The sequence below is a fragment of the Toxorhynchites rutilus genome, chromosome 2 (genome assembly GCF_029784135.1).
Source record: "Toxorhynchites rutilus septentrionalis strain SRP chromosome 2, ASM2978413v1, whole genome shotgun sequence".
In the NCBI taxonomy this organism is placed as follows: Eukaryota; Metazoa; Arthropoda; class Insecta; order Diptera; family Culicidae; genus Toxorhynchites; species Toxorhynchites rutilus.
This window is the reverse complement of record NC_073745.1, coordinates 65,777,860-65,791,491: the sequence shown is the minus strand read 5'-3', so window position 1 is coordinate 65,791,491 and position 13,632 is coordinate 65,777,860. Positions and strand designations below refer to the sequence as shown.

The window sequence follows — 13,632 nt, the reverse complement described above, 5'->3', positions numbered from 1 at the left end:
TTAACCGACGTCTCTAATAAAACCGTTTGTCAGTATGAGAAAATCATCCGAAGAAAATTCGCGACATAGAAGGTACGCTGTCGCCATCTAGCGGATGTATGAAAACAAAGTAAAAAAACCGTGTGTTTTTCAACTGCCCTTTGAGGGCTTTTTTTCTCGAATTCTTTTGTAGTTTATAAAAAAAACGAATACACAGTGATAGAGTGAAGCTTAGTAAAGCAGTTTTTACTTCAGAACCGTTTATTTATTGCGTTGACATACAATAAAGACTCGAATAAGAGTACCTTCATTGGGACTAGTATGCTCAAATGCAGTTGTAAATTTTCATACATTGAATGAAAATTAATTTGCAATGTTGTTTGCATGGTCAGGTTACATAGTCCGGATCCGTGTAATATCATCACTAGAAGAACTCCCAAATCTTTTCACCAGAACCTTTGAAAAGTGGACCTCGAAAGTTGAACGAATTGCCTTTGCAATAAGGAAATTGCTTTTGTTAGTAATACTGATAAATATGATCATAACGCAGAACCTAACTGTCGCTCGATTTGTGCTCGATGTCGTTCCAGATTATAAATTAAGATATTGGCCCAGAATAGTGTAACCTTCATCGAAAACAGATGAATCCTGATACCTCTAATAGCTTTAACGGCTCAGGATGGAGATTGTGCCATTGTTAAAAAACCGTACCTGAAATTTTCATATCAACGAGTTGCATTTCTTTCCACCAGGTATATATAATATTTCCCAAGCTCACAAATACATTGCATGTTGCGTTTTCTCCCAATAATGGGTCATGAAAAAACGCGAAAAAATCACTACTAGACACTGTTTTCGCTCACGAGTACAAAACTCGTTACACTTTTACTTAGAATATTCATTTGATACGGACAATTTGATCTTCATTGATAATTTTATTCCTGAAACTGTGTTCATTTTCCCGCCGCATAGAAAGCGTCATTTTCTACAGCAATAAAAAGATGTTTCTAATGTTGCTAGTGTATATATTTCAACCTAACTAGCTCTGTAGAACATTATTCTTCCATTCAATGCACACCATTATCAAAATCAATTCATTACATCCTTGTGCAGAATTCATTGGAGTTTTCAAAACTTTTCAAAATTGCGGTGCAATGGTTGGTTATTGAATTATTCATCATCAAAGACGAAGGGGTAATTTTTCATTCAAACTGAAATATCTCTGTGTGGAAGGTCCTACAGGAATGTTCTTGGAACCAAATGAAAGCTGGTTGATAAAATTAATTGGATTTGTTGTTGAGTTGGTTAGCAAAAAATTGTGTTATTCCAGAATATTCTTGAAAAACCAAAGAAAAATCGATTTTTCATTTTCATTGCTTCCCGATATTGTTGCCCACTACACCTATACATCAAGATAAAAATACACTATGTCCAACTTCTATAAGACCACCCTGATTCTATTTCGTTGAAACACAAACAGTTAGAATTTTCAACAAGATACATTCATACATGGTAGACGAATTTTTCGATATTTTTTCCATGTTTCCGAAATTTCGACCTTGAGCTCTTCAATCGTGGTGTACCGTTTTCTCTCAGTGTAAATTCTGCGTACAAGGATCCCCTCTAAAATGTTCAACAGGATTTAAGTCTGGAGAGCGAGCCGGCCAGTCCAAAAAATATGTTTTTAGTCCTTAATCCATTGTTTAGTTTACTTGCTGGTATGAATAGAAACATTGTTCTGTTGGAATGTGAATTTTTTGTGACGATATCCACGCAAAAACGGTAGGAGAGAGGATTCCGGAACATGTGTGTAATCCTTGAATGATGTGAATGCTATTTTGAGCTTTCCGGTTGGGCAGAATCTCGCCAAACCATGCACGAGCCTCCACCAAAATTCGAAAACATTCGTTTACGCTCAGCGTTTGCACACACACATATGAAAATCATGCAGTGTATGGTAGTCACCAGTACGTACACACTAGAATATAAATTGAAGCATTGTGGAAATCAAATCGCATTGTTCACAATGACACAAAGCAGCAAGATTATCACCTGGTCTTATAGAAGTTGGACAGAGTGTGTGTATGTAAAATATTCTAATACCTGAAAGTTGTAGCTTTAAAATGATGCGCATCCCATCGATATGTGTTGATTTTTCACGAAGTTACAGCATGTCAAAAATCACTTAAAATTTTCGACTTCGCACTCTGTTCCTCTAATTTTTTGTCGAGTGTATTACGGAGTTCTTAGTTGTTCGGACGTCTCTTACCTACACTGCTTCGAGGTTCCATTTTACTGACTGAACTAAACTCTCCCAGCAACCTCCCATGATGTCAGTCAGTCAGTTTCCATACCATAAAATAAAACTTGCGCATGATCTGATTTTTTTCTATGGCAGAGCACTTTTTATAGCAAAAGTATTTGACAGAGGACCCACATTTTTTTATCATTAAAACAAATCATATTTGCATTGCTATTACCCTACTGAGAACAGCTCTATTTCAGATACGCGTCGTAATCACACGACGTCTGATTCGAAGTGAACAAGTTCTATCACTATATGCCCAGTAAAATTGAATTAAAGATGTTTTTTTAATGTGGGAGCATTTACTATTGTACACCCAATAGTAAATAAGTCCCAATCGTTTGACTCAACAGGTTTGCCATTCCGAACAGAGGGGAAGTGGGGGTAAGACGGACATGTTAGGAAGATCTTCAATTGTATCTTTGGAAACTCATGTTTCCCAAAACTGGAATGCAGTTTCTTACAATTCGGCCAAATGTTTCACAAACAAGAGTTTTTCAATGTGTTTTTACTGAAATTAAAACAGACCGGAAAGTAGAACATTTTTGTCGGTATAATGGTAAATACATTTTTGGCAGGTATTATGGACATATAGTGGGGGGAATATAGACGGGTTACGAAGCGTAGAAATTTATCGCTGGTGAGGGGCTGTCCACATACCACGTGGACAACTTTAGGGAGGGTAGGGGTTACGGAAATATCCACGCTTGTCCACGGTGAGGGGGAAAGGGGTATAGACAATATCCACGTGAACACGTTGAATGAATTTTTTTTAGAAAAAAACTGTTCACATCTGTGTTCAACAATACAGCGCGGACTCGATTATATACAGTATCCGATTTTTTTCACTGTATACAATCGAATCCTGTATATAATCGGGTCAAAAAAATTTTTTTGTTTTTTGGTTTTTTATGCATATATTTTTCGTTTATTGAATATAAATTTAAGTTAAAGAAGAATTTAATTAAGAAGAATTCATCCCCTTAAAGTCAGAAAACACCTTTCTCACATGAAAAATATATTTTTTTCCCGAATCTCTCAGAAGGTTATTGATGATCATATTTGATGAAAAAAGTCCTTCTACGCATATGTTCGAATTTTAACAATGACAGAGATATAGAACTTTTTTTTGTTTCGGACTCTGTTGCCTCAAACTGGCTCTACACTAAAAAGTACGCTGCGTAAGCCAATTCTGTTGCCTTCATTCGAAAGATGAGAAAATTTAGTACAGGATATCGTAGTGGAACATTTGAGTTAACTGTTTTTGAAGTGAAAATTTCAAAGTTAGTAATTTTTAATGTGTGATTCTCAACTTTATCCCAATAATTTATTGAACTAGATTGTTTCTATCACTCAAATTAAAGTTCTCAAACCACTCTACAATTTTTTCTTTGGCACCCAACTTCTATATTTCTTAATTTCGTTGCAATATCGATATAAACAATTCCTGGTGAAAATTCAAGCAAAACTTCAAAAATCTCGATTTTCACCCCACTGTACATATAATAGCCACTTTAATTCCGCTTTAACGTTCAAGGGTAACATTTTTCTTGAAACAAGTCATATAATCGAGTCCAAAATTCTATATAATCGAATCACATATAATCGAGTCCGACCTGTATATGGAGATTTCTGCATTCTGCATTTTCTATAAATTCATTCGTATTTATCGACAAAAAGGATTGAGCAGAGTGATAGTGCTGAACATCTATATTTTTCATGTAGTTGAACTTCTTTGCTGAAATGTATATTCTGAGAATGTATTTTGGAGTGTATCTTTGAAGCAAGCGGAATGAACCTTATTCAGATATCCCCAAAACTGGTCTTCACCAGGAGAAAGTTATCTTTGTATCTGGAGAGATCCGAACGAAATTCTGCATTATGCATTATAAATTCCAGCAAGAAAAGTTCCGAGAAAGTTCCGGAAAGATCTAATCATTGCTGGAAAATAATCTGCCAGTTCCTTTGGGAATTTTCAAAATATATTCATGTTAAAGAGTTTATTTGAATGTTTTCTTTCCATGTAACACTGTGATCAAATACATTTGGTTTTGTGGTTTTACAATCAATCGCAATTAACAGGATAGCTTCAGAAGATTATTCTTCCCCATCAGTAGGATATTTCCGTATCCAATATTGTATGCGCCCGCAATCGATTATTGCTCAGTCGCCGAAAGTTCCGAGCTCAGAGAGTTCATTCCCCTCTAGTTTGCCTTCCAAATTGCCATCGTAAACCACGCCTTCTCTCGATTCAATCACGCACAAAAAGCATACTTAAGCGATATTCTGGTGGTGAGATGCATTCATTTTTCGTGAGGACATCGACAAGACAACATCGTTGCTGAGGGTGCTGGACGGCGAAGGATCGAGATCTGCTCTGAAACGCAAGCAGTTTGTTTGAAACTGTGAGGGAGCACAGAGAAGCCGATCCTTCAGGAGAAGAGAAGGTGACCATCGAAGCAGCCGCTACACACATACATACACGCACGGAATTCTTTCCGTTTGGATGCCATTCAGCATCGAGAAAGATCCGGAAAATAATCTGCCAGTTTATCTGGGAATTTAAAATTACATTCATGTGAAAGAGTTTATTTTAATGTTTTCTATCCATGTAACACTGTGATCAAATACATTTGGTTTTGTGATTTTTCAATCAATCGCAATTAACAGGATAGCTTCTGAAGATTATTCTTCCCCATCAGTAGGATATTTCCGTATCCAACATTGGATGCATAAAATCTTGTGCCTCCAACGTAACGCTCTCGTTTTCGAAGTCCCCCAAATATTCATTCATTCAGAATGAATTCAGATTCAACTTCAAACAAATGATCTCTAAATCAACGATAGTCCTACGTCACCCTTGCGGTTATACCATAGATATAACCCACTTCCTGTTTTTATGAAGGATTACAAAACAATGAAGGTTACAAAGTTCGTTTTATAAACGAAAACAGTCATTGTACACCATTTTATCATTTGAACCGATATCTTTCGCATCTCTAAATGCAAAAAAAATGAGTGGTTCTATAGTTATGAAACGAAGTGTAGAATCGCTTATGCTTTTTATCCCCTACAAATTGGCAAAAATATTTCGAATAACCCTACATATCCCAAAACTTACGAAGTTGTACAGAAAGATCATTGGTAGATTTTTGCAGTGCAGATTTATGATTAGACGAGGATAGATATTTTTTAGAAAAATTAACTGAACAGCATCAACTATTAGGGACAGATTATTTTGAGCATTTATAAGGTTGGCTATTTGAATTAAATTGTTCTATTCAGGCGCGAAACATTAAAAAAAAACAAAACCGTCAGTGTTTCATAACAATAGAACCAGACGGGAAAGTCAGGAGTAGAACGAAGTATTTCAGAATCATTTGTTGCTGTTTTTGTGTCAAAACCACCGCGATTATTGGGCAATTGGACACCAGTTAACGAAATTCGGACGGTCTTCAGGGACTAGGGACTTCCCAGATCAAAACCCATATGAGAACTTGTGATGAATAATCTTATGAAGGGTAGATGTAGCTAAAAGGCAGTATCATTATTTGAACGCACATTGAACTAGAATGAGTTACAGATTAGAAACTGGTTGTAATTCATGCAAAATCGATTTAAATTTTGGAGAGGAGTGATAGTTTTCCATCTGGTTCTTTATTTATGAATCACCTTCTTTTTTTTTATTTTTTTAGTGCCAATAACAAATGTTATTATATTCTACACTATATACTCCATTTCAGTCGGAAGCTTAAAGAACATTCCATCTTAAAAACTGAAACAGCTCAACCAGCTTACGTTGATTAATGACAGAAAATGTCCGAGACTAGATTCACTAGTGATGTTTCTAACTAAACAGTGATACAAATAACTTCACGGGCAATGTTAGGGAATAAACCAAAAATTGATTACAAACCGCTATTACTAGTGAAGCTAACATTATTATCAAGTAAAAACAGAGAATAGGAACGTTAGTGCCATTGAAGAAGAAGAAGAAGAGAATAGAAAATAAAAACGAATTTCAAATAGAATTTATACGCAACACAATTTTTTCCCCGAATTTTGCTTCCAATAAGAGAAGGAATGTACACGTGGACAACAGAAGGAGGGGTATAGAAAATGTCCACGCTTGTCCACGGAGGGGGAGAGGGGTGTCTAAAATCACGCTTTTTGTGGCCACGTGGTATGTGGACAGCCCCTGAGAGGAATAATTTTATTCAACCAAGGTCGGAACTCATCACGAATGTCCGTTAAATGATGAAAAAATCGTGGTCATCCACCAAGAAGTGATATTAGGCTTTTCAGCAGTATAAACGGACAGATCCTTAACTATTTTGCTTTTGGTTCCAGTCAGCTTCTAGACAGTTCGCCTTCGACGGTTTGATTTCCATTTATAGACGCAGGGCATTCCTTAGAAATAGAATAAACAGCTTTTTCGCATTCCATCTCACGCCTACTGGCAATTGTCCGTTTCACCCCACCAGTACAACTATTTCATTGATTTAAATTTTCCGCTCACTAATGAATTTACTTTTCCATTACTGCAAATAAAAGAAGACAGCAGCTGAGACACATCGGATTCTTGTGGAAAATTACGGCAAGCATACTCTGTCGGAATCAACATGCATAGTTTGGTTTTACCGATTCAAAAGTGGCAATTTCGACCTCGAAGATGAGGAGCGCCCCGGTGCACAAAAAAAAATTGAAGATGAGAAATTGGAGAAGTTACTCGATGAAGATTCATGCCAGACACAAGAAGAACTTGCAGAAATGTTAGGAGTACCACAACAAGCAATTTCACATCGTTTAAAGCAACACGGAATGATTCAAAGACAAGGCAATTGGGTCCCATATGAGTTGAAGCCGAGAGACATTGAAATGCGCTTTTCCACTTGCGAACAACTGCTTCAGCGACAGAAAAGAAAAGGTTTCCTGCACCGAATCGTGACTGGTGACGAAAAGTGGATATGGTACTTCAATTCTAAGGGTAAAAAAGCTTGGGTTAAGCCCGGCCAGCCATAAACATCAACCGCAAAACCAAATATTCATGGTTCCAAGCTTATGCTGTGTATCTGGTTGAATAAGCTCGGAGTCATTTATTATGCACCACTCAAACCAAATAAAACTATCACAGGAGAGCGTCACCGACAACAATTGACGCGTTTGAGCCGAGCCCTGAAGGACAAGAGGTCGCTATACGCCGATAGACACGACAAGGTGATTCTGCAACATGACAACGCTCGGCCTCATGTTGGTGTCAAAAATTATCTGGAGAACATCAAATGGGTAATCTTACCCACCCGCCGTATTCACCAGACATGGTTCACTCCGATTACCATTTGTTCCGGTTGATGAAACGTGGCATGGATAAGCAGCGATTTTCCTTCTATGATGATACCAAAAAATGGGTCGATAACTGGATTGCCTCAAAAGACCAGTCCTTTTTTCAGCGTGGAATCCGCATGCTACCAGAAAGATGGGAGAAGGTTGTAGTTAGCGATGAACAGTACTTTGAATAATCTGTGACTTCTCTTCTTTTTATAATAAAACGTTGAACTTTTCAAAAAAACGCTGGAAACTTATCTGTACTCCCAATATTAATTCGCGGAGCACAAATTTCCCGCAGAGCACCATTTGAAACCTCTGCCATAATGCGTTCAAATTATCCAAATTTTTACATTTTTGAACGATTTTCTTCAAAGAGAAATTATGATCTTCTTCTTCTTCGTTTTAAAAAGGCTTTAAACTTTCCAGTTCATTCGCCTCTAAAAATTGTAATCATGGTTTTTCCACCTCTAATCATGGTTTGCCCGGTTTTAGAAATCATCATTTTTGAATGAAAAAATTCGAATTACTAAATAGATGTTGCATTTATTGATCCATTCATAAATTAGGCATTCTTTAGAATATTGCGTTTTGAATGCATTAATTACATCATTTGAATATATATATATAAATCTGATACAAATGGTGTGCAAGCGTATATTTACAATATTTGTAAGTGTTATAATCCAAAGAGTCTGAATATGTATCAATCTGGTGATGGATTAAAAGTTTGTTCAAATTAGGGACGCATTGACACCAACAGAAGGTGAACTTTATAAACCCTTTTAAACATGTGAATCCTTCATGTCCTTCAAAACTACTGTAAATCATGAAAAAGACAATTTTATTTATATGTTTGGAAACATTGGAATACCTGATTTGACACAGGTGCGCTGAACTAGAGCATTCAAAAAAGTGGACAAACCAAGATCATATTTTCGGCTGGACAAACCAACATCATTCACCATACAAATTAATTGTTCGTGTTTTAGCGAACCGCGAGGATAACGATTATTTTTTGGTGGTTGGCACAATTCAGAGATTCAAGAACCTATCATAATGAATGATTTGAGAAAGGTTCCGTCTGATAGAATCCGATTGATTGAATGGATGGAACAGAGTACCCAGCTTCAGTTCTCCGAGACAGGATCCAATGATCCAATCGAACAGTAGATTCATGTTGGTCAGAGCGAAGAATTTCGATCGCCTTTATTTTATTATATCACATTAGAGGTTATGATCGCATATGAGCTGTCCTCTAGGTAGAAGAAGCTAACAACGTCGCATCACATAATGAGAGTGCACAAATTGAAGTTTGATAATAAACTATGTTCACGGCGAGGATCCGATAATTGCTGACTTGAGATGGAATCGCTAGATAGCAAATGTGTACACAATGTGGATCACATGCTTCAATGACAGATAATAGCTTTGGTCCAGCGCAATGAAACTGTTGTGTACACATTTGCACTGCTTTCTATCACACCAAAAGAGAAACAAATTAACAAATAAGAAAAAAAAAGAATTTCACCGAAGGACGCTTCGATCGTTTTCATCTGTCTTGAGATAGAGTTCTACGGAAATGTTAACCTTTTTGGGGGGTAACTGATCGTCTTAGAACTGGTGAACTGATTTTGATCGTTTTGAAATGTACGATGGGATGAGAGTTACAGAGAGAGAGGGATAGAAAAAGGTGTTTACTGTGTGACGCCGCCCAAAGGTGGCGCGCGTATATGACTGAAGGCGGTCTGATCGGCTGATTGTTTCATGGGATGTTTTGAGAGTTAGTTTCAATGATCTCTTGCGAGTCTGATTAATCGAACGATTGATATATGTGGTTTGGGGGATCGATCGGCAGAAACGGCACATAACGGGACTACTCACCATGACGATGACGAAATCAAGCCAACACCACGCGTTCGTAAAGTACACTCTAAATCCTAGAGCTAACCACTTGATCAACATCTCTAGAAAAAATATCACCGTGAATATCCTGTCCATGTAGTACAGGACGTCCTGCAGGATTGGTCGATGTGGAAGATGCACGTCTTCGAGGGCCTACAACGGAGGAAGTGAGATGTGTTAGTTCCATGACTGTTCTTGTTCTTGATCGGCGGGTATTACTCACCAGGGCTAAACTACTCAGCAGAATCATCGTGATGACGGCTGTCTCAAAGTATTTGTTCTCGATCAGCTGGAACGTTTTGAGCCGAAGGTTAGCCCAGCCCTGCCAGAATGGCGCGTCGTCATCGCCCGCCAGAACGGGGAACCTCTTGTAGCAATTGTCCGGACAGCAATCCGCTGGCGAGTCTTCGATCACCTCATCTTCGTCCGCGTGGATGATCAACTCGCCGTCCAGTGGACCCTCCTCACCCTCGCAGTCATCGTCTAGTTCTGTCGTGGGAGCCGAATTTAAGTTTAAAGTGTCATTATTGTACCGTCCATACGAGTCATACCTTCGTCAATTCCTAGATCCTCTTTGCTAACGTCACGCTTCTCCTCACCCTCCATGGTCTCAGCACTGCCCTTATGGCTTTCGTCTTTGAAGGGTCGATTTTTGTGACTGCCATAGGACTTTATACTGGCAGTATCATCGTCCTGCAAGGACATGCCTCTGTGATTCAGTTCGTGCTCTAATTTATTATCTTGACCTATCACCTAGTTTTTGGGGATACAGCAAAAAATAAATGAATATGTGAATCGCACACGAATAGGATGAAAAAGGGGAAACAGTTACCTTGGAGTTGTTCATCAGCTGTTTGTTTTTCTTGCCCTTGTTCTTGAGGTCGCCGTGTATCGTAAACTCCATCCCGTCTCCGATGGCCACCTCCAGCTGGTTGTGCTCCTTGACGCACTTTTTCAGCAGCCCGTCGGCCAGTATGTCATCTGGAGTTAATTCCAGCTCATTTTCACCATGCTCTGCAGATATACATGGACATACCCCTTTGCCTATCGTATTTTTCCGTGCGGTCCCCAGATCACGGATCATGGTTCGTTTTGTTTTTTTTTTGTTTTTTTTTTAATAAATTTCAATTTGAATTTGGAAACGAAGGTTTTGTTTTGCCGATTCGGTTTCGAGAGTTTATTTTTTGGTTCAAGATTTGTGAAGGAGGACGAACGGTGACGAGAAAAAAGACGATAGCCAAAAAGAAGAGGATAACGAATTCAGTATCGACTTGTTCGAATTGTGTATCACATCGTCGGTGATCGGCTGGTGTTGTGGTTTTAGAAGAAGAACATTACCATAAACGACACACGATAACATCGATTTTACGCATTACGTAGGTTAGTAGCAGTCACAAGGTTAGTAGTAGTAGTAGTAGTAAACGAGCAGGCTTCAGTAGTCATTATGTACACATCAAAGACAAACAGCAACAGCTAAACATCGAATTAGTATATTACTCGTCGTACACGACAAATCCGTACTCGGTTCATAACAACGCAATCTAAACACACACACACGCACAAACAAATGTTATACACAACTCTACAACGAAGAAGATATATCTTTTTTTTTGTTTTGATTATACTCATTGACGTTAGTATTGAGGGGGAAAGTCCGGTAATCTCAGAACTATTTCCGGTTCTATTTCGGAAAACGAGCCGTTTTAATTAGGAATTTTTTGACGGAAATCAAATCAAGGACATTTCGGTGACCTTTGGAGTGTTACTTGGGACCCCGACACCCAAAGATCATGGAAATGTCCACCAGAAAGTATTGAGGAGGATTACAAAAAACATGAGTAGTTAGAAAGATTAAAGTGGAAATAATAAAAAAAAATGAAAAAGTCAATAATGCAACCAAGTTCGATTCGTCCGCAGCGATCAAGCGAAGAACAATTTTGACAGTAGCATAGTTTTAGTCTCGTTGATCCCGTAATGTAGCCAATACAACCGTTCAATCATCGTTCGTCGTCGAAACGTTTCATATTACTAATGCTCATCAACCTCTAGGAATAGAAATAGAAGTAGTAGGGACTTATTCCCGTTTACACTTCACGGTGAAAACGGATTGAAGCGTATCCGCGATGACAACGGTACGGTGTCGACATCTGTATACGAAATTAGTTTTCCCATAAAACTTATCATTCTAATATAAAATTATCTTCAGATACTATTCTTGCAAGATATTATTTTACCACAAGAAGAAAATAGTTTGAATCCCGCGATCGGAAAGCTCAGTGAAACCAAAGTGGCGGCACAATTACAGCATGATCAATGTTCACTGCTAGGACGAGAAAAAAGCGCCACTGATGAGAAGGAAGCGTTCTACGCTAAACTTGAGGATTTCTACGACATCTGTTCCAGTTGGGACCCCAAGATCGTCATTGGGGACATGACCAAAAGGGAAGATAGATGCGAACCATCGATTCGACAAGGCATGGTGTAGACTGTATTGCCGTTGAGTTGCCGGTCTAGATCAGCACTTACGGTCTTGGGCCTTGTCGTAAGAGGCGACTAATCGGGTGACCACCCGAGTAAGGGCTCAGTTAAGCCCTAGGGATTTGAAAATACGGGCTGACGGCCGTGCTATTCCGTCCGCCGTGTGATTCCTTTTGAAACGGCTAGCAGATTAATGGTTCGACAGGCTTCCAAGTACGTTCAAAACTCGCTGATCGTGTAGACTCAGATGTAACATTTCTGACTAGCGCTGATCCGGCTCTGAGCACAGTGCCCCATGAAGTCCTGTGACAACCCATGCATGGCATCCTTGCTTGCATAGATAACTCTTTGGCGAAGTCTCGTGGGAGGTTTGTCATGAGAAACGTCAATGTAAACATTACGGAAAGTGGCTCGAAACATGAGAAATCGCTCTTCAACGAATGAAAGCGAATAATTTTCACATCGATGAATTTTTAACTTTGCGCGGAAGGTTTGTCCCGATTTCGCTCCCGTGCAAAAAATTGTTCGAGATATACCACAAGATAGGTGCGGGTTCCGGGTTTTCGATGGTAGTATTCTCTCATGCTCTCCTTTCTTGTAACAATTCGGCTGCAGGAACGGATAGAATTAAGTTCAACTTGTTGAAAAACCTCCCAGATGTGGCGAAACATCGCTTGTTGAATTTATTCAATCGGTTTCTGGAACATAATATTGTTCCGGATGATTGGAGACAAGTACGAGTTATAGCTATTCAAAAACTAGGGAAACCCGCGTCCGACATCAATTCGTACCGCCCAATAGCAATGCTGTCTTGTATACGGAAATTGTTGGAGAAAATGATCTTGTTTCGCCTTGATCGATGGGTTGAAACCAAAGGCCTCCTCTCAGATACACAATATGGGTTCCGCAGGGGCAAGGGGACGAATGATTGTCTTGCGTTACTTTCTTCAGAAATTCAAATGGCTTACGCCGAAAAAACAAATGGCTTCAGTATTCTTGGACATAGAGGGGGCCTTTGATTCAGTTTCAATAGAGGTCTTGTCAGACAAACTCCATTCTCGGGGTCTGCCGCCTCTATTGAATAATATGTTACATAACTTGCTTTGTGAGAAACATTTGAATTTTTCTCATGGGGATTCGACAGTAAGTCGGATCTCCTACATGGGACTCCACCAGGGCTCGTGTTTAAGCCCCCTTCTGTACAACTTCTATGCAAGCGATATTGACAATTGCCTTACACAAAATTTGCAACCTAAGACAACTTGCAGATGATGGAGTGGTGTCTGTCGTAGGACCAAACGAATCCGACCTGCAAGGACCCTTACAAGATACTTTGAACAATTTTTCAACCTGGGCCATTGGGCTAGGGATCGAATTCTCCACGGAGAAAACAGAGATGATGGTTTTTTTAGGGAGCATAGACCAGCAAAACCAAAGCTTCAACTTTTGGGTAAACCGATCACTCATGCTATGTCATTCAAGTATCTTGGAATCTGGTTCGACTCCAAATGTACTTGGGGGGCCCATATTAGGTATCTGAGTAAAAAATGTCAACAAAGAATAAACTTTCTCCGTACAATTACCGAAAAATCTCTCAGTGATGGAGTATGGCAGTTTCTGTTTTCAATCAGCTGCCAAAA

The 13,632-nt window shown here is 38.9% G+C and overlaps 1 protein-coding gene across 50 annotated transcripts in view; it reads right to left on the bottom strand.

Moving 5' to 3' along the window:
• The window catches only part of LOC129765188 (sodium channel protein para), a 338,936-nt gene that overhangs the window by 27,257 nt on the left and 298,047 nt on the right, over nt 1–13,632 (bottom strand). For 26 of the 50 annotated variants that reach the window (XM_055765154.1, XM_055765159.1, XM_055765160.1 and 23 more), the window contains 4 exons: nt 10,347–10,528; nt 10,066–10,267; nt 9,738–10,003; nt 9,494–9,667 (listed from right to left, as the gene is read on the bottom strand). In XM_055765154.1, coding sequence (XP_055621129.1) covers nt 9,494–9,667; nt 9,738–10,003; nt 10,066–10,267; nt 10,347–10,528 — 824 coding nt within the window. Of the gene's footprint in view, nt 1–9,493; nt 9,668–9,737; nt 10,004–10,065; nt 10,268–10,346; nt 10,559–13,632 lie in introns of all 50 variants that reach the window. The other 24 variants (XM_055765144.1, XM_055765143.1, XM_055765149.1 and 21 more) reach the window with 2 other exon arrangements.